This window comes from Physeter macrocephalus, chromosome 14 (assembly GCF_002837175.3).
Source record: "Physeter macrocephalus isolate SW-GA chromosome 14, ASM283717v5, whole genome shotgun sequence".
NCBI classification, from domain to species: domain Eukaryota; kingdom Metazoa; phylum Chordata; class Mammalia; order Artiodactyla; family Physeteridae; genus Physeter; species Physeter macrocephalus.
The window spans coordinates 95,064,706-95,091,003 of NC_041227.1; the positions used below are offsets into that span (position 1 = coordinate 95,064,706).

Consider the following 26,298-nt stretch of genomic DNA (forward strand, 5'->3'; position numbering starts at 1 on the left):
AGATGTTCCATACTACTAAGTGAACTTTTATGAGGGTGAGGGGATAAATCTTCCAAAAGTTTGACTCTATACACATCTCTGCAGAAAAGAATTAGGAATTGTCTTTATATAGACAAATACAGACAAAACATAAAAGGACTTTCAGACTGTAAAATTATCTCCTCTTTCAGGAAAGCATTTTAGGGACTATTTTTAAAGAATAAAGTTCAATAAGAAAGATACAATAAAATGATTTGTTTTTAAAACCTAAACCCTGAGAAACAAAATAAGAAAATGAGTCACCTGAGGAAAAAATTGTGTACAAAATAAATCTTCAATTTTAAATTATTTTTCCTCTTGGAGACTATATTAAGCTTTATAATTGAAGTATGCTAGCATCAGACATTAATATTACTCACCCATGAAGTTTACTTGGGGGTAAAGTGTTCCAGTTGTGTTACAAAACTGACAATGTAACAAACAGAAAAAAAGGGGTGACTTGATTATTGTCTTAAAGATAAAACAGTCGTCAATCTGTCATAATTTAATAATTTTTGCTAAAAGTATTTATCGCATAGTTTATTATGTTAGTTATTAAACACATGACTTTAATATTAAATTTTTCATCATTATCCAAAGACACCAGAGTAGATTTTAGTAAAATTTAAAATGTTTACCTAAAACATTATACAATTCCAGGTTTTGATTTTTTTAAACATATTCACTTCGACAATCCTCAGTCACCCCCGCCCCACCCCCAAGACCTAAGTATCATAGGAAGCTTAATAATGGCATTTACATTCAGTGAAAGAGAACTAAATGAAAGGAAATGGGCATAAAGTTAGTATTAGATACAGAACTTTTGACCAGAAGGGCAAGAGGGCAATAAAACTCAGAATTAAGCCACTAAATGAAGACTATGGAGTCACAACTTCAGGCATTCTAAGAAAGAAATGCCAGCAACTTACCCCATCAATAATTTTCTCTCTCTCTCTCTGGGGGTTCAATACCCTATTCTTATTTATGCACTTTCAAAAGGCATCACCTCTCAAATCTTCCCCCACTAAATTAATGGCATTATTTTCTTAAAAATTAATTTTATAATAACTTGAGCAATCCAAGATATCCCCTATATAGCAACACTGAGGGAAAGAATCATCAATTACTAGAGCATTAATTGAGTGTACAGGATAAGGGATCTTCATGTCTCTTTCACATCTACAACCAAAAAATAAAGCTTCTAAGGAAAGAAGCTGCATTTCTAGTTTTGAGGAAGAATGGATCCTCATTAGATACTTACATGAAATGCAGAGACCCCACAAACCATGTAATAACTTTCATTACTCTAATTCAAGTTAGGAACTCAAGTGACACAACATACAAATTAGCTGGTGCTACTTTCGTCACTAGCACTGTTGCGTCATAACTAAGGCATCAGAAAAATTATCTCTGGGATCATTCAAAATCATGACTTTTCAAATGTCTTTTTTCAATTTTCTTCTAAGATTACAGGCTCCTTTTTTTTTTTTTTTTTTTTTTTTGCAGTATGCGGGCCTCTCACTGTTGTGGCCTCTCCCTTTGCGGAGCACAGGCTCCGGATGCGCAGGCTCAGTGGCCATGGCTCACGGGCCCAGCCACTCCGCGGCATGTGGGATCTTCCCGGACCGGGGCACGAACCCGTGTCCCCTGCATCGGCAGGCGGACTCTCAACCACTGCGCCACCAGGGAAGCCCCACGCAAATATCTTTGAAGCTATCGTGGACACCATAAAAAGTTAGATGAGAAGACTTTTATATTAAACCTAATTGAATGTTTCCTTTGGTTTGAGGAGCCTGAATAAATGGGTCAACTATCCTCTCTAAAGTATAAAGATTCTGTATAAACTCTTATCATGTGTTCCCTCACAGACTCATTAAAATGTTGACAAATAAAACAAATTCATCTCAACTCTTTATATTTTAAAATTAGGGGCTTCCCTGGTGGTGCAGTGGTTGAGAGTCCGCCTGCCAATGCAAGGGACACGGGATCGTGCCCCGGTCCGGGAAGATCCCACATGCCGCGGAGCGGCTGGGCCCGTGAGCCATGGCCGCTGAGCCTGCACGTCCGGAGCTTGTGCTCCGCAAACGGGAGAGGCCACAACAGTGAGAGGCCCGCGTACTGCAAAAAAAAAATATAAATAAAAAATAAAATAAAATAAAATAAAATTAGAAACAGGAACCAAATTTATTAAGTTACTGCATTCTCTATTTATACCTTTCTTTATAGAATGCAAAGTACTTTATTTATTTATTTATTTCCTGCTATTTATTTATTTATTTATTTATTTATTGGCCATGCTGCACAGCATGCAGGATCTTCGTTCCCAGACCAGGGATCGAACCCGGGTCCCCAGCAGTGGAAGTGCAAAGTCCTAACCACTGGACCACCAGGGAATTCCCCAAAGCACTTTAAAGTCCATTTAAACTTCACCATATGTATAAAGCCCCAAAATAAGCAAAACCAAACAACAGGTTGTTTAGGGAATTTTATGGGGTGATAGAACTGTTCTAAAACTGGACTATGGTGATGGTTGCACAATTGTATAAATTTACTAAAACTCAATGAACTATATATTGTGCTCTAAACGGGAGAATTTCATAGCATGTAAATTATACCTCAATAAAATTCTTTTAAAAATAAAGCATCAGGCTTCCTTGGTGGCGCAGTGGTTAAGAATCCGCCTGCCAATGCAGGGGACACGGGTTTGAGCCCTGGTCCAGGAAGATCCCACAGGCCGTGGAGCAACTAAGCCTGTGCGCCACAACTGCTGAGCCTGCGCTCTAGGGCCCGTGAGCCACAACTACTGAAGCCCGCGTGCCAGAGCCCGTGCTCCCCAATAAGAGAAGCCACCACAATGAGAAGACTGTGCACAGCAATGAACACCCAATGCAGCCAAAAATAAATAAATTAAAAAAAAAATAGTAGGGCTTCCCTGGTGGCGCAGTGGTTGAGAGTCCAACTGCCGATGCAGGGGACACGGGTTCGTGCCCCGGTCCGGGAAGATCCCACATGCCGCGGAGCGGCTAGGCCCGTGAGCCATGGCCCACAATGAGAAGACTGTGCACAGCAACGAACACCCAATGCAGCCAAAAATAAATAAATTTAAAAAAAAATAGTAGGGCTTCCCTGGTGGCGCAGTGGTTGAGAGTCCGACTGCCGATGCAGGGGACACGGGTTCGTGCCCCGGTCCGGGAAGATCCCACATGCCGCGGAGCGGCTAGGACCGTGAGCCATGGCCGCTGAGCCTGCGCGTCCGGAGCCTGTGCTCCGCAACGGGAGAGGCCCACGTACCGCGCAAAAAAAAAAAAAAAAGTAAAATAAAATAAAAATAAAGCATCAAGAGAATGAGAAGACAAGCTACAGATTAGGGGAAATATTTGCAAAAGACATGTCTAATAAAGAATTTATCCAAAATATACAAAGATTGATTAAAACTCAACAATAAGAAAACAAAAACAATCTGATTAAAAAATGGGCCAGGGCTTCCCTGGTGGCACAGTAGATGAGAATCTGCCTGCTAATGCAGGGGACACGGGTTCGAGCCCTGGTCTGGGAGGATCCCACATGCCGCGGAGCAACTAGGCCAGTGAGCCACAACTACCGAGCCTGCGCGTCTGGAGCCTGTGTTCCGTAACAAGAGAGGCCGCAATAGCGAGAGGCCCGCGCACCCCAATGAAGAGTGGCCCCCGCTTGACACAACTAGAGAAAGCCCTCGCATAGAAATGAAGACCCAACACAGCAAAAATAAATAAATCTATTAATTAAAAAAAAAAAGGGGCCAAAGACCTTAACAAACACCTCCCCAAAGAAGATATACAGATGGCATATAAGCATATGAAGAAATGCACCACACCATATGTTATAAGGGAAATGCAAATAGGAGATACCACTACATACTGCTTAGAATGGCCAAAATCCAGAACAACAACAACTGCTTGTGAGGATGCGGAACAACAGGAACTCTCATACATTGCTGGTGATAATGCAAAATGGTTCGACCACTTTGGAAGGCAGGCTGGCAATTTCTTACAAAACTAAACACACTCTTACCATACAATCTAGCAATCATGCTCCTTGGTATTTACCCAAAGCTCTGAGAATTTATGTCCACACAAAAACCTGCATATGAATGTTTTTAGCAGCTCTATTCATACTTACCAAAACTTGGAAGTATCGAAAATGTCCTTCAGTAGGTGAATGGATAAATAAACTGTGGCACACCCAGAAAATGGAATATTATTCAGCACTCAAAGGAAATGAGCTATCAAGCCATAAACAGACATGGAGGAACCTTAAATGCATATTACTAAGTGACAGGAGTCAATCTGGAAAGGCTTCATACTGTATGATTCCAACTACATGACATGAAAAGGGAAAACTCTGGAGGCACTAAAAAGATCCGTGGTTGTCAGTGGTTAAGGGGGAGGGATAAATGAATACACAGAGCACAGAGGATTTTTAGGACAGTGAAACTATTCTGTATGATACTACAATGCTGAATACTTGTCATTATACATTTGTCAAAACCCATTGAATGTACACCAAGAGTAAACCCTAGTGTAAACTACATACTTTGGGGGATAATGATGTGTCAGTGTAGGTTCATTGATTGTAACAAATTTATCACTCTGGTTCAGGATGTTCATAGTGGAGGAGGCTGTGCATGAGCAGGATCAGTGAGTTTACAGGAACTCTGTAGGTTCTGTGCAACTTTGCTGTGAACCTAAAACTAAAACCTAAAAAATAAAGTCTATTTAAAACACACAGGGACTTCCCTGGTGGCGCAGTGGTTAAGAATCTGCCTGCCAGTGGACACAGGTTCGAGCCCTGGTCCAGGAAGATCGCACATGCCACGGAGCAACTAAGCCCCTGCGCCACAACTACTGAGCCTGTGCTCTAGAGCCTCAGAGCCACAACTATTGAAGCCCGCGTGCCTAGAGCCCGTGCTCCACAACAAAGAGAAGCCACTGCAACAAGAAGCCTGTGCACCGCAACAAAGAGTAGCCTCCACCCGCCGCAACTAGAGAAAGCCTACGCGCAGCAACGAAGACCCAACGCAGCTAAAAATAAATAAATAAATATAAAACATACAAAAAGATAAAATAAAGCAGATTATACACCATGATTAAGTGTATATCTCAGGAATTTATCTCAGGAATTCAAGGCTGGATAAACATTTAAAAATCAATTAATGTTCAATGCCCTTTCATGATTAAAAACACGAACTAGGAATAAAAGAGAACTTTCTCAATCCTATATGGAGCATCTGGAAAAACCCACAGCTAACACATTTAGCAGAGAAAGACTGAAATAACTTCTCCTTAAGATCAGGAACAAACAAGGAAGTCTGCTCTTGCCCTAGAAATTAGGCAAGAAGATAAAGGCAGCAAGACGGGAAAGAAAAAGTAAAACTCTCTCTTTGCAGATGGCATGATATTGTATATAGAAAATCATGAGGAATATATTTATAAACTATTAGAACTAATAAAATACATTCAGCCAGGTTGCAGGGCAAGATTAATATACAAAAATCAGTTGTACACACAAGCAACGAGCAATCTAAAAATGAAATTAAGAAAGCAATTACAATTATATCATTAAAAACAATAAAAAAAAATTAGGGATAAACTTAACAAGAAGTATAAATCATACGCTGAAAACAAAATTGAAGAAATTAAAGAAGATCTAAATAAACGGAGGACTTTCCTGGTGGCGCAGTGGTTAAGAATCTGCCTGCCAGTGCAGGGGATACAGGTTCGAGCCCTGGTCCAGGAAGATCTCACATGCCACAGAGCAACTGAGCCTGTGTGCCACAACTACTGAGCCTGCGCTCTAGAGCCCGCAAGCCACCACTACTGAAGCCTGCATGCCCTGGAGCCTGTGTGTGCTCCACAACAAGAGAAGCCACCGCAATGAGAAGCTCGCACACCGCAACAAAGAATAACCCCTGCTCTCCACAGCTAGAGAAAGCCTGCACACAGCAACAAAGACCCAACGCAGCCAAAAATAAATAAATAAATAAATTTATAAAATAAATAAATGGATGAATGAATGAATAAATAAATAAATAAATGGGAAAACATCCCATGTTCATGGATTAGGAGACTTAACATTGTTTAGATGACAAAATTCCCCAAACTGATTTACAGATTCAATGCACTCCGTATCAAAGTCCCATCTGGCTTTTTTGCAGAAATTGGCAAGATGATCCTAAAATTCATATGAAAATGCAAGGGACCCAGAGTAGCCAAGACAATCTTAAAAAAACAACTTATTACAATGTGATAGTAATCAATAATGTGCCAGTGACATAAGAAGATACTTATAAATCAATGGAATAGAATTTGAGAAATAAACTATTACATTTATGGTCAACTGATTTTCAACAAGAGTGCTTGTTGAAGCACTCAACATTCAAGGTCATTCAATTAGGAAATAAGAATAGTCTTTTCAACAAATGGCAATGGGGCAAGCAGATACCCACATGCAAAAGAACGAAGTTGGACCCCCTACCTCACACCATACAGAAATTACTCAAAATGGATCACAGATCTAACTATAAGAGGTAAAACTATAAAACTCTTAGAACAAGTATAAATCTTCATGACCCTGGATTAGGCAAAATTTTAAATATGACACCCAAAGAGCAAGCAACAAAAAAACAAACAGATAAATTGGACTTCATCAAAATTGAAAACTATTACACTTCAAAGGACACCAGCAAGAAAGTGAAAAGAATGGGAGAATATATTTGCAAATCATATATCTGATAATGGACTGGTATCTAGAATACACAAAGAACTTAACAACCTCAAATGTCCAGAATAGGCAAATCTAGAGAGACAGAAAGGTTAACAGTTGCCAGGAGAAGGGGGAATGGGGAGTGATTGGCTAATAGACATGAGGTTTCTTCTGGTGGTGATGAAAATGTTCTAAACTTAAAATGAAAATTTACTCTGTGAATATATCAAAAAAACATTAAATTGTACAGTTTAAGTGGGCAAATTGCACGATGTGAATTATATCTCAAAAAAGCCATTTTTTAAAAAGCAGGTAATAATAAACACAAAATTCAGGATAGTGTTTTTCTCTTGGCAGGGCAAGTAAGGCAGAGAGATGGAGTCAGATGTATTTTAAGGGCAGCTTCAACAGTGTTGATTTTATCTTCTATTTCTTAGGCTAGGTTGTGGGTTCATGGATACTTTTTTATTATTCTTCATAACTTCAATCAGATATCTTTTATATATATCAATATTACATTTATTTGTTTGTTTAAAGAGCACAGGCCTGGGTGAAAGCTCTTTTCTACCATTTGTTAGCTAGGAAGCCTGAGGCAAGTCATTTAGAGCTTCCTGAGCTGTAGCTTCCTCCTCTAAAAACAGGGACACTATCATGTACCTCCTTATGTTTATAATAAAATTCTTAGCGTTCCTTTAAAGTAGAAGTTATTATTATAAAATCCAAAGTGAAAATCCACTATACTCTCACCTCACTGTAATAACCATTGCTGGTAGATATCTTTTCAGACTTTCCTGGAACATATGAGTAAAATTTTTTTATATTTTAAGGGGACAATCTTTGACATTGATTTTCACTTAATAAATTGTGAGCATCTTTCAAAGATAACCACTTCACTATTCATAGACATTTAGGTTGTTTTCAATCTGGGGGGATTTCCCCTAGTTTTTTTGTTTTTTCTTTTAGACTTTTTTTATGGTACATTTTACCAAACACACATCTTAAATTTCTACACAGATAAATCTTATGTTCTTGTCTTGCTTTGAAGCCAAGGTAATATACTCGTCTCCTTCTAAGATGATAAAGACAGTTATCCGTATTTTCTTCTTACATTTTGGCTTTGGCTTTGTTTTTTACATTTAAATCTTTAATCCACTTGGACTTTATGAAGAGGAATCTAACTTCATTCTTCCCCACTACTAGCTAAACACCCCAACAAATATACAAAATAAACCAGTGATGTGCTGGAGCTAGCTCACACTGGTTCCTGAGAGACTGTCACATTTTCTGGAATTTTGCAAAGCTGACAGTGAAAAATAGAATTTGAGAAATAAACTATTACATTTATGGTCAACTGACCAACATTTATGGTCAAACTGTCAAAAATTAAACTATATAAACTTACAATGAAATAAATTATATTTAAAATAAAGGTAATAAATATTCAGAAATCATCATTCCTAATTATTTTATTATGATTTATGCTTTTATGGTTAACATCTACTTTACCTGTATGGTGAAAACAGTTTACAATGAGTGTGCTACTGTGTTTTTTTCCAATTCAGCGTTTAGTGACTTCAGGTTGCTAGCTTGAAACTGGCCATTACAGGAGTATTAGTATTTACACCACAGAAATTGGCAAGCCCTACAAACTAGAGCTTTTTTATTTTTCAGAGAACCTGTTGTTAAACGTATACCAGCACACCACAGAAATAGGCCATTTTTTCTCACTAATTTTAAAGAGGATCTCTAGTACAAACTAATCTGCATTTACTCATAAATTTATAGAACAGCATAAGGAGCTTAGTATTTTTTTTTTTCTATGCTAGCATCACAGACTGCTTTGGTATGTTTTGATATATTAGATGACACTTTAGACACAGTTTCTATTTTTCTAACATGAGATCACAGCACTGCATTGAGAATGTATTTTTCCTAAACAATTCAACAGCATTCTTATTTCAATGTAGATTATAAAAATAAAGGACTATTTTGGTGAATAGTTGGTTATTGTATATTATTTTTAGATTAGGGCTCTTTACTCTTAAGAAAAAAAATCCAAACACAAAAAAACAAAATCACCACCATGGGGTAGTCTAAGTACCACTCTGTTTTCTCATAAAAATTCCTCATTGCACGAGGAAGTAGGGATCTACATAATGGCAAGAGCCAGTGGTAGTACTCTTCTCCGACAGTCACCATGACATACAAACTTAGCATTAGCAACTTTCAGCTTAACAACAAACTTATTACTTATTAAGTAAGTACCCACGAAGGACCATGTTAGGCTCTGGAGAGGCAAATGAAACATGGTCCCAGCTTTTGAAGCTCTCATCATTTTTAGTGGATCAGTGGGTAGAGAATGTGTCTTAAGTGACTACAAGCATTTGCTTTGATTAGTACTGACAGGGAAAGAGACTGAAACAGATGGATTTTCATTTGTCTTCTAAGAACAAGCATTTACCTTAAGAGGAAAAAAAAAATCGAGGTATTAAAAAAAACAGTCTGCCCCCCTACAGAGACAAGCTGATGTGTACTGGTAACTAGATCTTCAGCACCTACACCAGTTAAACATCACAATGTCCCTATTTTAATGTCTTTCCTGCTGAGGTACTTTAAGCAGTGATTTATTTGCAGATACCACTATCAACTGCCATCAAGTAAACCAGTATCTGCTGCATATATCTTTCTTACCTGTCACAGGCCATTTAGATTTGAACTCCAGCTACCTCATTCTTGGTGTTTATGTTATGAAACTACGTAACGTAATAGCTGGGTGGACTCAATAAAACAACCCACCTTTGCACATAAACCAAAACACTTTAAAGACTTGCTGTCCATTTGGGGTTTCTCATTAACAAAATATCTTATATCATAGCCCAAGGAGCAAACACAGCAGCTGCCCTTTTCATATACACAGTTGTGGCTTGATATACACAGTGACGATTTCAACCATTTCTAATCACTAATATTTTAAACTTTAAAATTTATTTCTTAGGAATTTGTGCTATATATGGAAATAATCATTACCCTTTGGGAAACAATGTCTCATTTACTGAAAATGAGTTTAACAAAGGAATTATTTGGTACTGAAAAATACAGAGCAGTGAATTGGGTGACACAAACCACAACATCATCGGCTCATGTGACTTTATTAGGGTAATTTCCTGAAAAATATATATATATAGTAACTTAAAATTTAGTTTCAACAATGTAATATCCTCAGTCAGGTCCTCTGTCATAAAATTGTGAAACCAGATCTTAGGTTCTTATTTTGAAAATGTCCCTTAACTCCCAATCTGAGATAAATACCCCAAAAAAGAAAAACTTTGCAGAATGGAATATTTCTATTCTGCCTGAAGCCTAGTTTTGACTGGTATGTTTCAGTTGCACATTTGATTCACACTGAATTTTGTTTTAAGTATTAAGAGAATAAATAGCATTCCAAAAGTCACAAGCTTGAAAATTTCCAGTTCGTTCTCTAGTTGGAGACCGTACAAAACTTATTACATGGAACAGTGAGTTGATGCAGTGACCATAAATTTCTTAACACTGTAAGTCTAAATTTAATGAAACCCAATCTCAGCAAGTTCTGTAAAAATAGCCTCAAAGTAGATAAAGCAAAAGTCACAAAATGTTAATCTAGAAGAATCGTTTATGGGTGTTATTATTGAACAATTCTTTCAAGTTTTCTCAGGTTTAAAATTTTTCAAATTTTACAGAACATGATTACATACATGAAAAGAGTGAGCTGTTTTCCACCAAAAGCCTTGTAGTTCATGACATTAAACTTTTACCAGAAACCTTAAAGTCACCGGCACACAAAAACCAAACAACAGAGTATTCTAAATACTCTATTTTTTTTTTTCAGAAGCATTGTTCCTGGTTTCATTTATAGAGTTTTTGTTTTATGTTTGTTGTTTTGCTTTTAGAAGAACACTTCCTCCATTTTCAACAGGCATTAAGTTGGACAGGTATCACTGGTAAAGTTGCAAAGGTTCTGGCTCAGCCTCTTACCAGCTGCATGACCTTGAACAATTCTCTTAGCTTCTTTCTCTGCGTCTCAATTTTCCCACTTATAAAATGAGGCAGTTACACTAGATGCATTCTAAAGTATCTTCCAACTTTAAAATTCCTTTCAGATAGAGCGCTAGGCTTGTGAGAATGAAAAAATTAGCCCTCAAAAAAAAAAAAAAAAGGCCAAAAACCTACCTTTGTAATGTTAGTGAAACAAATAGGATACAAAATTGTAAATATAGAATGTAATCATCATGATCCCAACGCTAACATTACAAACACACACATTCCAGATTTTAAAAATTGAAAAAAAAATTACACCAAAATACTATTAGTGGCTATCTCTGAGTTGTAGATTAAAAACAGCTTTTTGGTATTTTCCAAGTTTCCTACAACAAACATATTATTACTTTGATAACAGAGTGGAAGGAGGGAGTTGAAGAGCAAGGAAAAACCCTTCTCTTATGTGCTAAGGGAAATTTTTACCTCTGGAAGGCATTCTAGAATCTGAATGAATTTTTCAAAAACGGTTGGGTGTTAATCAGAAAAAAAATCTCTGGTATACTCATTTACTTGATACCTGTCAACAACCATTCAAAAGCTGTTAGTTATATGCCCTAGCTTAGTAAACTTAAGGAGGTATTGCATTTTTTCACACGTACTGAAACTGGTAATAACAATGATAGCTAACATACACGCATTGCCAAGCACAGTTCTAAGACCGTACATATATATTGATTCATTGAATCCTCACAACAACCCTATGAGATAGATATACCATTATTTACTATCCCCATTTTACACACGAAAACCAGAGGTTAAATATTTGCCCGCAACTAATAAGGGGTAGAGTCAAGATTTAAATACAGGCAGTCAGTCTGTCATCAGAGTACAGGCTCTTAACTATTAAACCATCCTGTCCCTTTGTACTTAAATGTCCTTTTCAGGTCATTCTTTAACTTCCTTTGCTTTCAAAGTTCGTCTACTTTTCTTCAACCTGAAAAGAAATAATATTTAAGTACTGGGATAAAAAAGACTGGCCAACCTTTTAACTTGCAAGCTTAAAATTATGATTCATTTCTAAGTCATTACTTCAAAGGTACAGGAAGTAAACTTAATCTCCACACATATCACCAAGTAAACAATATGATAACATCTGAGGAATTAAATATGTAGCATTAATTACTAAGTTAAAATTGGAATGTTTTAATAAAAGACGCTTTATTGATTGACGCTAATTTGTCCTCATGAATCTTCTGTGAAAAGAGCCCCTAAAACCAATTGTTGTACCTTTCTAAAATTTCTATTTTATTGAAATGACATTTTAATCCATGTTGTAATTAACTAGTTTGTTTTTTAAAAGAATGCATCAATATTTATTTTGAACACTGGCCTTAGTACACAACCAGTTATCTTCACAATAACCTCAAATACTATAACATGCAGAACCTGGAAAAGCAACACAAAGGAAGCCAACCAATTCAACATAGTTGAAGGTTCTCACCTAATTCTTAGGCAATTCAAACCCAAACCAAGTATACATGTGTCTCTTTTTCTGCACAGTACCATTACCTGTCAGTTTTTATGGTTTCTGGGTTACTTTTACTAAAGCTCAAACTTCCCCACATCTAAATTTCTAGCCCTGTCAAAGTAAATATAGAAAGCAATAGTTTCCGATCTTAAAAAATTAAAAAGAGAAGTGGAGAAGTAAGAAAAAAAAACTTTGCATCAGGCTGCCTGTTAACTTAGATGTGCAATGAGACAATCGCCTGATAATTGCACCCTTTGGGTGCTTCTGTACTGGTAAGATAATAAAGAGAAATAAAGTCACCTGGTTTATTTCAATTTACTTACACAATTTGCAAATCTGTAGCTCTCTGCCATGGTATATTAAAAAAATTAGCATGTAAGAAAAATCACCTGCTTATGTAAATTGGAGGACGGTTTTTATCCATGCAGACAGAAAAAAAAATGGCTGCAATCTGGGTCAAATGACTAATTTTATCCATTTGTTCAAATGTCTCTCTTCACCTTTTCTCTGTAGCTCAGAGCAAGAATTTTAGGTCAAGGAACAGATAAACAAAAAGTTTCTGTGTTGTCCATAACCCTGTAAGAAGTTTGCTGCCTCACACTACTGAGCTCTATATTACTTAAACTGAAAACAAGACTGAGAACTTTATCTAGATAACAAAACCACAACACTGAGAGAGGAAAGAAAAGAAATCAGTGGAGGATATCTGATCCAACTGGGAAGGAAAGCAAAAATGGCAAGGATCAAGTACCAATTTTACCTTTTGCTACTTTAGGCAAACAGGGCTTCAGAAAAGGAAAATACTCCAAATAATTCAGGGCAGGCAGGACAACTTCTCTACAAAGAACATTATTCCACTTTGCTCTATAAACACACCCTGTCAAGTTCTTCGGAGTCTGACATAAGTTAGATGAATGCGTTCTTGGTCATTTAATGACTACCGTCACAGCATTCGTTGCTGGAATTCATCCCTCCCACTTATAACTGACTCCATCTCCAGGTCCAGGGGTGGACCTGACTGATCCAAAAGTAACCTTATCCCCACTGACAGCGACTGGTTCAGAAATGAGTAAACAACCCAATAAAGGCCAAAGAGACTCTAGAACTGGGCTGGTCAATAAGGTAGTCAGTAGCCCACTGAACACTTGAAATTTGGTTAGGCCAAATTGAGAAGTGTTGTAAGCGCTAAGAGACACACTGGATCTTGTACATTTTGTATGAAAAAAGGAATGTAAAATATCTAATGATTTTTATAGTAATAACATTTGAAATGATAATATTTTGGATATATTGAGTTAAGTAAAATAATTACTAAAATTAATTTCACCTGTTTCTTTTTACTTTTTTAGTGTAGAAAATTTTAAATCACATTATGTGGCTTGCATTATACAGTTGACCCTTGAAGAACTCGAAGGTTAGGGGTGCTGACCTCCCCTGCCCAGTGCAGTCAAAAATCCATGCATAACTTTTGACTCCCCCCAAACTCAACTTCTAGTAGCCTATGGTTGACTGAAAGGAAGCCTTACTGATAACATAAACAGTTGATTAGCACATACTTTGTATGCTATATATATTATATACTGTATTCTTACAACAAAGCTAGAGAAAAGAAAATGTTATTAAGAAAATCAGAGGAGAAAATACTTTTGCAGTGCTATTTACAAGATGAATCATCTGTCAGTACCTATCAATACTGTCTTACATGATACAAAACACTGTAGATATTATACGTATCACTAACGCTAGACGTCCAAAATGAAAAGATAACATGAAAAAGAAATTGATATTTACAGGTATAACTAGTCATGCATTGATAACAAAGAAGCAGCAATATGGTAGCTTTATGGTAGGCTAGTTTAATCAATATGAGTATTGGAAACATTGTTACATGGGGGGGGCAGGGAGCATACTGTATGTTAATGTAATTCTTTGAAAGCAAAGTTATAAAAGAGTAAGAAAACTAACACACTATTAATTTTATATTAAACATCATTCACCTTACGCCTATGTAAGGATAGGCTAGTATCTACATATATTTTATGCATTCATGACACCTTTTACTTAATTTTTTGGATATTTCTAGGCTATGTGGTTTGTTTTTTCAAATTGTTACAAACCTCTAAGAAAGTTTCCAATATACTTATTTTTAAAAATCTGCATATTAAGTAGACCCGCACAGTTCAAACCCATGTTGTTCAAGGTTCAACTGTGTATCTAGGGACAGCGCTGCTGGCTTACTGAGGACTACTGAGGACATCTATGAAAGTGCTCCCTTCCTTCTGTGGAATAGCTTTAGGAAGTCGAGCTCCCTCTATCTCTGGGCATTGTATGCCCTAAACTGCTATAGCCTTAAAGCTGTGACACAGCTCTTTTTCTCGGAGATCCATCTGCAAACTAGTAAATTCCCTATGTAAATTCAGAATTTCAAAGATTCGTAAAAATAAAACATTTTAAATCAACTTGCTAGTTAATGTAAACACTGGTAGGCAAATCAGCTTACCTGGTTACTCACCAAAAAAGACAAAATACTTAATACTAGACTTTATTTAAATATTTAAAAATCACTCCAAATATTTAGGAAGGCAAGCAAATAAGTCTAAAACATTAAAAAGGGAAAGTAGTATCAGGAAAATACCAAATTTATATTGAGGAAAAAATTTATTGCCCATTTGCAAATAGGCAGTCCCTTCACAACTGCACCACAACATGTATAATCATTACCAATAAGTCAGTAACAGGAGAAAGTGAGTCTTTTGGACAAACTGCACACTTAAAATCTGATCCAAAATTTGAAAACTCTACGTAAGTTATCACACTGGAAAAGGGTTACATTTACCTCATCCTACCTTTAAACAATTTGACAAGCTATTCAACATCTGGAGTCCTGAAGAAAGTTGTCTTGTGGTCACTAGCAGAATCTATTTGCCCAAAGTAATGCCAGAATGCTTTACAAATATTAATGCAATTTTATAATATAAACTTAGGAAGCACAGGATTTTATAAATGAGGAAACCAAGACTCAGAAAAGTCAAATAACTTTATCAAGGTCATAGAGTTGTTGGTACCAAGGCAGGGACCAGAACCTTGTCTCCTAACAAGTTCAGTTAGTACTTTATTACCCTGTCATTTAAGAAAAAGAGTCCTCCCAAGGAAATGGTGCCTTGAATATGATAAACATCAAGTTCCCTGGTTTATTAAACTATAAATAACAACTTGGGATTTGGGAGAATTTTATTAACAATAAAAGTGCTGCTGGGGCTTCCCTGGTGGCGCAGTGGTTGCGCGTCCGCCTGCCGATGCAGGGGAACCGGGTTCGCGCCCCGGTCTGGGAGGATCCCACATGCCGCGGAGCGGCTGGGCCCGTGAGCCATGGCCGCTGAGCCTGCGTGTCCGGAGCCTGTGCTCCTCAACGGGAGAGGCCACAGCAGTGAGAGGCCCGTGTACCGCAAAAAAAAACACAAAAACTGCCTCCTTTTGATTGTGAGGCCAGCACATTTACATTTTTCTCCTTCTGAGGGCACAGTGAGCCACTGGGTTCTATCTGGGGCAGGCTGGCCAAAGTGCTGCTAATGCTGAAGACATTCTTTAGAAACAAACATATATATATATATATATATATATATATATATATATATCTCAGAGGGGGAAAAAAATCATACATTCTCTCATGTGCCATCAATGATCTGCTTGCTAAATTCAATGGCCTTTTTCCACCCTCATTTTGACTTTATCTGCACCAAAGATCACTCCCATCTTCCTAACAATCTTCTGCTGTGTGTAGGTTGTCAATCTATGCACCATGAACATATTTTCCTATCTGACTGCCCTTAGTTCCACCTCCAATAATTTCTTCCACCTCCGACTGAGAACATTCCCTAAGGCCCAGACCTCAGCTACCTCTACTCTTCCATTTACATATCTTAAAAAAAAAAAAAATCAATCTGAACAAGTCACTCTCTTACTTAAAAACTTCCAATGGTTGCCATTCCTAATGTTTCAACCTTTTTCATTATTGCCCGCCCCCAGGAGAGTTTTTAGACATTTTCCCCCTTAACTGCCCCCCCCATGAAATTTTAATACCATAGATATGTTGTATATCTGTTTATGTACTGTATGTATATACATGCTTTACTCATAAAAAGAGTAAGTTTTTTTTGCCCCTCTCCCACATACCAATGGTGTCTCATCTCTTCAGCAGGACACTCCAACCTCTTCAGGATCTAGCTCAAGCTTGCGTCTCCACCCTTATCTCCTATCACATTCAGCAACTCCTGCCCCATGAGTCCCCCTCACAAGGGCCCATCCACCCATAATGCCGTTCCCCATTGTTGACTCTCTCATTCTTTTTTTTTTTGACTCTCTCATTCTTAAGACTCAGTAGTTGAGGTATTATCTCTTCTAGGAAGCATCCATACCTTCCACAGAAATTCCTCCTCTGTATTCCCAGGGAGTATCTCTATTGCTGCATTTATGGCAGTGAATTACAACTATCCATTTACAACTCTCTCCCCGACTAGACCATAATCTCCTTTAAATCCTTATCATCCAGCACAGTGCCTGGCAAACAGTCAACACACAGTAAATGAGTATTATAAGAACAAGTGAAAATAATTTGTCCTTATGTTTTTGACGGTTTCAAATTTAGTTTCAATTCTCCATCAAGACTCTCTGAGAGCAGGGATGTATCACTTTTCATACTGTTTATTTAACTGTAAGCTCCTTCAGGGCAATACTGTGACTTAAACATCTTTATATCCCAAGCACAGTACAGATAATAGCAGAAACTTGAAACAGGTTTGCTAAATTATTAATAGAACTAAATATCCTCATTAGTGCCTACAACAGTGCTGGTCTGTAGCAGGCTGACAATAAAAATACTTTGACTAGTGACTTCCAACATTGTCAAAACCTTCCATATGATTCAATTAGCCAAACTAATTCAAAACACAGATGTGAAACTGGGTTTAGGTAAAGAGCACCGATCACGATCAAAGGCAGAATTCCCTGTACAGAGTCCCTCTACTCACTCCATTACAATTAACTATTAAAGTTGAACTCAGTATAGTTTCCTTAGAAGTCATCTTTCCATAATGCCAAAGCGCCAGAATTTTTTCTAATGTCTCTTGGCTAGGTACCTTAGAACTACCGACTAGGTCTATGAGGACTTGTCATGTGCTTATTCACAGTATTACAGCTGTTGCCTCAGGCACTCTTTGTTACCCCCAAGCAACAAAGGGATCAAACTGACAAGCTATTTTAGTTAGGAAATCATTGTTGATCTGCATTAGATGACCCAATCAACAAATAATTCACGTGAGTATTATGGAAGCACAGGGAATCATAAGTAAAACCCAAATATAATCTTATAATGGAAAGAGCTTCTACCCAATGACTTCTTTCTGTTTGGTTGGATGACAAATGGAGAAGTTTCTTGGGCTTTGACAATTCCCATCAAAGAAATCAAATCAGCATATTAAGGAAACTTACAGCAAACAAACAGTTGATTCTTAAACTGCTAGGACATCAACAAATCTAATAAGAACCACCAAGAATAGACACTCAATTCTACATATAGAAGTCAGTGAAACTCTAATGCTCCAAGTTGTGAAGATAATGAAATATTACAGTACTCCATTAGAAGATGGCTTTTTATATCAAGGAGCAACAATGCTACAGTTGCCTAAGCTTTGAGGATTAAATCCCAGAACTTGAGACTCAAATAAATATTCAGTTAACGTACTTTGCAAATATTCTTCTAGCATAACACATGAAAGGGAACTATATCTACCCCTATTTCTTTTTCAGGACATGCACCAGTGGTACTAACTGACAGCTAAAAAAGATGCATGTAATTTTGAGGGATATTGTTGTTTTAGCTTGTCTGAAAAGGCAACTCTTTCTGAAACATTTTTTTTTAAGAAAAAAATCATCTTTTTTTCTTTTAAGCTGATATTCAATAGCAGAACATGACATTTCTCCCTCAGAATACAATGAGTTTCTTTTGTTGTGTTTTGGTTTTGTTTCATTTTTGGTTTTTGAATAAAATCTGCATAATCTTGTCCAGGAGCCCAAGTACAAAATGACTTCCAGTGTTACAGGCTATGGAGTTTCTCTCGCCAAGAAACCAGTTCAATATCATTAGACTGTGTTACTTTTATTTTCTCTCTTTGCCTCCTCTGCTTTATGACAATGAACCTGCAGTTTCTAAAAGTTCGTTTGTAGTTAAAACTAACAATATAGATTTCCACATTTCTAGTTTCACACGGATGCTTTGTTATGTCTAGAAGAGCAACCGTTTCCTTTTTATGGTGCAGGCTCTGCTTCTTCAAAGCTCTTTTCACAAAGCAGACCCCCCCAAAGAATCCAGCTGTGGCTGTTAATCTTGGCTGATAGAGAAACTTCTCAATACTACAGATTCTCAACCTGTAAAACACAGTTAATAACAGAATACACTTTAGTATACCACTCCTTCTGACGCAACTAACTCCATCATTTTCCCAAAATTATCCCAAAAGCATTCCCCATTTTTCCAAATTATAGTTTGCTATTTGAGGAGTAAGAGGACGAGAGAAAACATTAGAAAATACACGATGCCTCTAATTTTCCCAAGATGAGCAAGCTAGACAATCTCTGCCATGCGTAAGGATTTACACTGAATAATTTTTGATTAAATCACACATATTTCCCCTGCCTCACTGTGATCTTCTTTAACAATTCACACCTTTTCATCCAAACACAAGTAAAATGAATTTCTGCTAAAGCTGAACTTTGACAATAGGGATGTCCTTCATTTGTTACATTCTGAGAAAAAAAAAATTAATGTCCTTCCAGGCATGGAAATCCATACTTTCTAAAACAATACAGATGATCTGGCTAAACACCTACCAAGTCCATACAAACATGTATATTATGGGCTTTTTTGCATTTGTTTTTAATTAATTGAGAGAACTGGACAGAATATTTTACCCTAACTCTAAATTCAACCCTCCTTACTTCCCTGGCATATAGCACAACTAAGGGGACACTCTATGGCATTTAAAGTCATGCTTCCAAAAAATAGTCTGCATGTTGATTTTACCTGATAAATCTGATCTTATGTGAAGCCACTTCTATGCACATTTACACAAGTTTGATTCTCCTACCAAAAATAACCACAATAAAAACCAGCTAACATGTATTGAGTGCTTACTGTGTGCTAGACAGTGTACTCATTGGTCTACAAGGATTACCTCATTTAATCCTCATACCAGTTGTACGAGATGGGTGCTAGTATTATCCTCACTTTATAGATGAGGAGCAGAGAGGTTAAACAATGTATCAAGATCACCCAGCTAGTAAGTAACTAAGTATCAGTATAGTGATGCTTAAGTTTCAAACTACTTAAATAAAAGTAACCTGCTGAAGGAATTAGAATAATAAAATTCAAAGTTCTCCAACTTTACTTGGAGTACAAAGACAACAGACTGAATGAATCCCAGGATCTTTGATCTTTCAATTAACCAGATAAGTAAAAAAGTAGAAGCTTTTATAAAGTAGAAGCTTTTCCCAGACTCACTTTTATTAAGGTGGCAATAGGTACCATTAATTCAATCTGATATTTTCGGCTGCCAATGTCAAAACTGCCTGGGTTTAGCGGTCCTCAAACCTTTCTCATGGGGTCAACTTCCTCCAATTCTCAAAAGCATACACTTCACGAGCCCCTGAAGCCTTTATGTTATAATACATCTTTAAGAACAGTATAACTTACTTTCCTCTGGCAAATGTGAACTACAGACAAGAACGTATTTACATTATTCTCACCAAACAACTGAGGTTCCTGTTTGTGAGTTGTTTTGTGTTTTGGTTTTGCATTATGAAAATGTCCACGTGGGCATTTGAAAGCCTTGTTATCTGATAAAGAAGGTCAAATTATATACAATGCTTTGATAACCCATGAACAATATTCTGTCATTGGCAATGAATGTGTCTCAGGCTACCCCATGATATTCCTAGGTAAACTGGAAACCTTACTTTGAGATAAAACACAGCAGACAGTTGTTAATGAAACCTTAATTGAACTGTCAAAGCACCACCTTTACCAGCAAGGTAATAGGTAATTCACTACTTTTACACAACTGTCCAACACTGATAGGTTATTCCAATAGTTAAATTCAGCAGAAAGATAAATCAAGCCTGGTAGACTAAATTGTTCAGTGATAAATCGGAATGGTAAAATGCTGCATCACTTCTACAAATATCTCTCCTTGTCTACATGGAGAAACAACAATATCCCTCAAAATTATATGCAACATATTTAGCCATCAGTTAGTATCACTGGGTACATGTCCAAAAAAAGAAATGAGAGCAGATATAGTTTCTTTTCATATGCTATGTCAGAAGAAAAATACTTGCAAAATGCATTAAACATATTTGAGTCTAAGAGAATCTTATAATGCCCAAGTAGTTATATGGTGCTTTGAATTAAATGATGTATCATTAGGAGAATATTTTTATGTTCCATTTTAATCACTTTAGAAAATAGTTGTTTCAGACTCATTAGGTGCCTTCTAAATTAAAATGAAAAATTTTCGTTCAGTTAGTTAAAAAGTAAAAAAGCTCACTAATATCTTTAGCTTGGGTTTGAGAATACTAGTGCAATTCACTGTGGTTTGTTGTCCAGATCTCTAGTTTTAACAATCTTACTCACGTCATATAGCAGTCAAATTCCAAATATAATAAGCAATTCAGACAGCAAGTCATAAATATGTAAATATACAAATAGAAAATAATTTGCATACTAAACCACACACCTGGAACTCTTTCCTCTTTTTTTTCATACCAAACTGTACTTCACCTGTAACAGCTGATAAAAACATTCAATGCAGCTAAGTAGAAACACTTGATTAAAGAACAAAGGAGGACCTGACCAGGAGATCAAATAAACCAAGCAGCAAAGATGCCACAACACTGTGGTAGGTGCTGGGGATAAAAAGAAGTACTCTAGCAGACACAGGCACTACCCTCACAGGGCTTACAAATGTAGTCAGTCAGACAGGGCAAACGCACAACAACTGGTGTACAGTGGAAGATGGCACAGAGATGGAGGTACTTCAAGTACATGGAAAGAACTCCATGGGGTGGTAGAAGGGGTCGATCAATGAAAGAACCTAGAATGGATTCAAATCAAACACATTCAGATTTTCATGTATTGGTAATTCAGAACACCCACTACCAGAATGTTTGCTGTGGGATATGTTTCAGCACTACAGTTCCTCACCTCCCTCCCCTTAAAAAAAAATTCCCTTAGCACCAACTTGAAGTTAAAACTTCTACAAATCACATCACCATTTGATAGAAATGTAGGTAAATAACATCTTTAGAACATAGTCAAAAATGCTGCAACCCATTTCCCTTTCAGCATCTCTAGTTCTTAGCACTGTATGCAAAGCACTAAAATGAAAGAAAGCATCCAGGTCTAAGAAAATCCAAACAAATTCTCAGTAAATCAATGACAAAATTTAAAGCAAGGAACGATCTTTTTCCTGCCCCCTGCTCCCCGTGCTTTGAAATCCTCAAGGGTTGGACAAGGAACAGCAGTTCACAGTGCAGACCCTGAGGATAGGATATGGAAGGGACGAGAGGAAGGCAAGAACAGGCAGGTCCCCGAGCAGAGACTGAAAAGGCACCATTACCGGCTGCATTCTTTCCCACCAGGAATCCCACACACCTTGGAGAACTTGCTGGGAAAACACTGGACTTCACCAGTTTAAAAAAGGACGGATCGGATCACTTAGTAGCCTAGTTTAAAAAATCTGAAATGTAAATAAAGATGACCAGATATAATGCAAAAATGAAACATGTCAATTATAGCCTGAAAAGCAATGATGAAAGGAGACATTTACCAGGCTAGTTCCAAAGAGTTCGTTTTCCTGTGGTGATGGGGGCTTTTCTATATATTAACAAGAATCTTTTCTTTTTTTAAATTGAAGTCTAGTTGAAGGAATCTATTTTTGAAGCACTGAAAACATCAATTCATCTATCCACACCAGAATACTTAATCCTTGGGGGGGAAAGCTCAGTTCACTCTAGTTTTGAAAGAAATAGGACCCTACAATGATAAATACATTTTATTATAAACTACTAATCTTCCTAAGAAGGACAAATAGACAAAACGTTGCATTTAAGAAGCCCTCGGACTTTAAAAAGTATACTAGCACTAGCAAAAGTAGAGAAGTTTCATGTTTAAAAAGTATACTTCCTACTACAGCAACCAACCAAGGGATAACAGCAACTTACAGGCCACTAAATGACACTAAAACATTACACTGAATGTGGGCCACTGCATAGTTACAGTCTACTGACCTCAATTGTGGTACTCATGTGTGATGCTATATTTAATGCATTCTTATCAAAAGACTAAAGCTACATACTTCCCAACTGTAGCTTTATGGTTTAAAATAAACCACTCATGCAATGACTTAACTGGTTCAACTATGAACCTTATCTTCCTTCTGGGGATCAAGATCACAAATTAAGGAATGAAAAGACAGAAAGAGCAAAGCAGTTATGCAACGTATACCCCAATGACAAGACTATTATAAAGAATCCAGTTTGGGTCAGTTGTGACATTTGCTGCAATTGGGCAACTGACTCAAACTAAATCGAACACGACGGCCAAGGTCTGTGGAGAAATAAGCATTCCATGCATTCACCTATTTACTGAATCTCCATTCAGTGGCTTGCTTAGGTTCTACATAATAGGTTTGGTAGACAACAAACTTATGTGAGTTACTCAACAGAGGGTGCTCCACCAAAGCTGTCCATGACTCCAAAGCACAAGCCTAGATAACCGATGCCATCAGGCCTCTTTACCAGGTAAGGAAGGGTGCCTTCCTACAGTTGAGCTGAGAAGCTTGTTCCACTTGGGGTGACATGGAGAAAACCATGAGAAAGGACTTGCCCAACGACAACCATGAGAAGAAACCAGGAGAAGCTGTGTTTTTCCTTGGATACTCACCAGACGACACCAAAGGCTCCATATCCAATAGGTCTATCCGGCTCAATATCCAGCTGCTGTTGTGGATGATGCGAGTGCTGATGATGGTGCGCCTTAACTGTGGCAGCTGCGGCAGCCTGTACCTGAGCTGGGGCTGCTGCAGCTGGTCCAGGAGCCTGACCCGGTGCCGGTGATGGGAAATACGGCTGCTGCTGCCCAGGGTTTAACATGGCTGCAGCTGCGGCCGCTGCTGCGGCTGCCGCAGCTGCCGAGGAGGTATGCTGCTGTACGGGGTGGACAGCAGCAGCCGACCCGGGATGAAGATGGTGCTGAGGGTGGTGGTGGTGGTGAAGGTGAGGAGGAGGGAGGTGTGGAAGGTGGTGGTGATGGTGGTGGTGGTGCCCTGCTGCTGCCGCAGATGTACCGCCATTGTAAGCCGCCATCATTTTTGCGTTGGCTCTTGCGCCACAAAGAGACATTCAAAAAAAAATGCCCTTTGATTGGAAAGCAAACTGGGTCAAGCTGTCATTTGGCCATTTAAAAATGAAGAAAAAACCCACTCACTCCACCTCCAAAAACATGGAGCGGAAGTGGCTTTATGTCTTCATCAGTCAATCCAGACAAGTTAGAGGATCTTGGTGTTTAATTTGGGGGTGAGTGTGTGTGGAAGGGTGTGGGTTGCCCCAAAAAATGAAGGAGAAAAGAAAAAGAAAAAGGAAAAAGGGACCCCTTCCCCCCAGGTTTCCTGCCACAAGTGGGTACTAAAACTCCATCCTTAATTCGGGGGAGGTTCCAACTTTGAATGTGGGAATAAAGGCCAAACCTCCCGACCCCCTGAACTCCACACGCGAAAAGGATCAGGTAACACACCACCCTGGGAATCTTGTAAGAGGCTTGACTCATCTACCCCTTCCATTCCCACATCCTTTTCTAAACACCTACCACCTCCTCAAAAATGCAACTGAAAAAAATTCCAACCACCCCAAAGTGAAAAGATGAGGGGAAATGTTCAGGGAAACTAGCTCCCCCCCTCGAACTCTCAGGCCTTCCTACATCTCCCCCTACTCCTCGTCAGGTTGTAGGCGGGGGGCGGGGGGGGGGTACTAAACTTTCCCGAACAGAAAAGAGCAGGGAAGGAAGCAGGAGGAACAGAGTGAGCAGAGGAGGCGACAGGGCAGGACAGAGAGGAGAAAGAGAACCGGGGCAAAGTGAAGGTAAGGAGGTGCGGGGAGCAATGAAAGAGAGGTGGGCAGCACTCGGACGCCCAGACACAGGGAACCGCCCCGGGAGGAGGTTAGGGTCCCGGGGCCAAAGAATGGGAGCCCCGGGAGACGGGCGGGGTGCAGTCGGAAGCGGGCTGACTCCTACCCCCGCCGCCGGCTGCTTCTGCTGAGGAGGGTTGGGGGGGAGAGCGGGTGGGTCCCCCCGCGCGACGGCCCCCGCAGGGCTCAAGGCTGCTCCGTCTCCCCCCCTCCCCCCCACCCGGCTTCCGTCCCCGCGGCCGCTTTCTCCTCAGCCGCCGCGGCCGCTTTCTCCTCGAGCCGCCGCCTCCTCAGCCGCCGGTGCCGCCGCGGCCGGACTCACCTCCCCTAGCAAAGCCGGATAGAGCGGAGCCAGCGGCGGACACGCGCAACCAGCCGCCGAGGCCCCGCCCCCGCCTCACACTGACCGGCTACCCTAGCCAATCCACGCCCACCTGTCCGCGTCCGCCTCCAATCCCGGGCCGGGAGCTTCAGACAGGCGCACTGTTCGGCCAGTGGCGACAGAGTGTGGGTCTCCTGGGGAAATCCCGCCCCGACCCGGGATGGGCAGATCGAAAGACCAATCAAAAGGCAGAGTTGGGCCTGACCGACAAGACCAAAAGCGAATTAAACACCAAAGATCTCCGTGACATTTTCTTTCGCCTCTCTCCTCTTTTCTTTTTCTTCTTTTATTTTTTTTGGCAGGAGCAGGAAGCTGCGTGCTAATCCCGCCTGCAAAAGCTGGAAGAGAGGGGTGGAACGAAAGAACCAATCGTGAGCCGGGGACCAAGAACAGAGCAACCAATCATTGGCTTGAAGAGGAAGTGGGCTGAGACTGGGACCAGATAGACACTTGATTTGACAAATGGAAAAAAAGACTGATCTCGGTCCCACCCTTCAGGTCTCCTATAGGTCAGGATTGTGGCGAATTCGCTGTCACATCAGGGACGATCAAGGGGCGGGGCCAAGCGTAAGGGGTGTGGTCTAAAGAAGGGGGCGGGACCTAGATGAAGAAGGCGGAGTCCAAATCATCCATTGATTGGAATCATCTACTACCCCTTTTAAAATCATCAGGTGTGGAGAAACAGGACCAAAGGGGATGTCGAGCTTCAGAAACTCAACCAAGGTTACTCAACAAGACAGTCACTGAAGAGACTCAGTCCACTGACAGTTCATAGCCTATAGCTGGTCCTCCATGGCTAATCCTTATAGTGGCAGAAAGACGCGTTATTTCGTTTTCACAACTACACGCTCATTGAACGATAGGGCTATTGATACTAATTAAGACAACAAAAATAATAAACTTAACAACAAAGACTGTAATTTTCTCCCATATTTTCTAATAAGTTCTAGTCATTGAAATCTTACTAAAATAACATCTTTCACTTTCACATAACCTCACTTATCTTAATTTACTTTTCTTTGAAAATGTGAAATAATAAGCTTCCAGTACCTTACCCTTACTAAAATTGTGCAATCCTGGAAATCATCGATTTCTCTTTTGCCTGCCCACTCCTCCCCTTCTAGTTAGTCAATCATCAAGTCTTAAACGCTTTTTGAACACTTTTTTTTTTTTTTTTTTTTTTTTGTTTTTGCGGTACGCGGGCCTCTCACTGTTGTGGCCTCTCCCGTTGCGGAGCACAGGCTCCGGACGCGCAGGCTCAGCGGCCATGGCTCACGGGCCCAGCCGCTCCGCGGCACGTGGGATCTTCCCGGACCGGCACACGAACCCGCGTCCCCTGCATCGGCAGGCGGACTCTCAACCACTGCGCCACCAG

The 26,298-nt window shown here is 39.1% G+C and overlaps 1 protein-coding gene across 6 annotated transcripts in view; it reads right to left on the reverse strand.

The window, feature by feature from the left end:
• NLK (nemo like kinase) overlaps positions 1-24,771 on the reverse strand; it is a 148,613-nt gene extending 123,842 nt beyond the window's left edge. For 4 of the 6 annotated variants that reach the window (XR_003683248.2, XR_003683250.2, XR_003683249.2 and 1 more), the window contains exon 1: positions 23,301-24,771. Coding sequence is in view for 2 of the 6 variants with exons in the window: in XM_028499979.2 (XP_028355780.1) it covers positions 23,301-23,758 (458 nt within the window). In the remaining 4 variants the exon portion in view is untranslated. The remainder of the gene's footprint in view (positions 1-23,300) is intronic. The other 2 variants (XR_003683251.2, XM_007121767.4) reach the window with 1 other exon arrangement.
• Between the last annotated feature and the right edge of the window lie 1,527 nt (positions 24,772-26,298).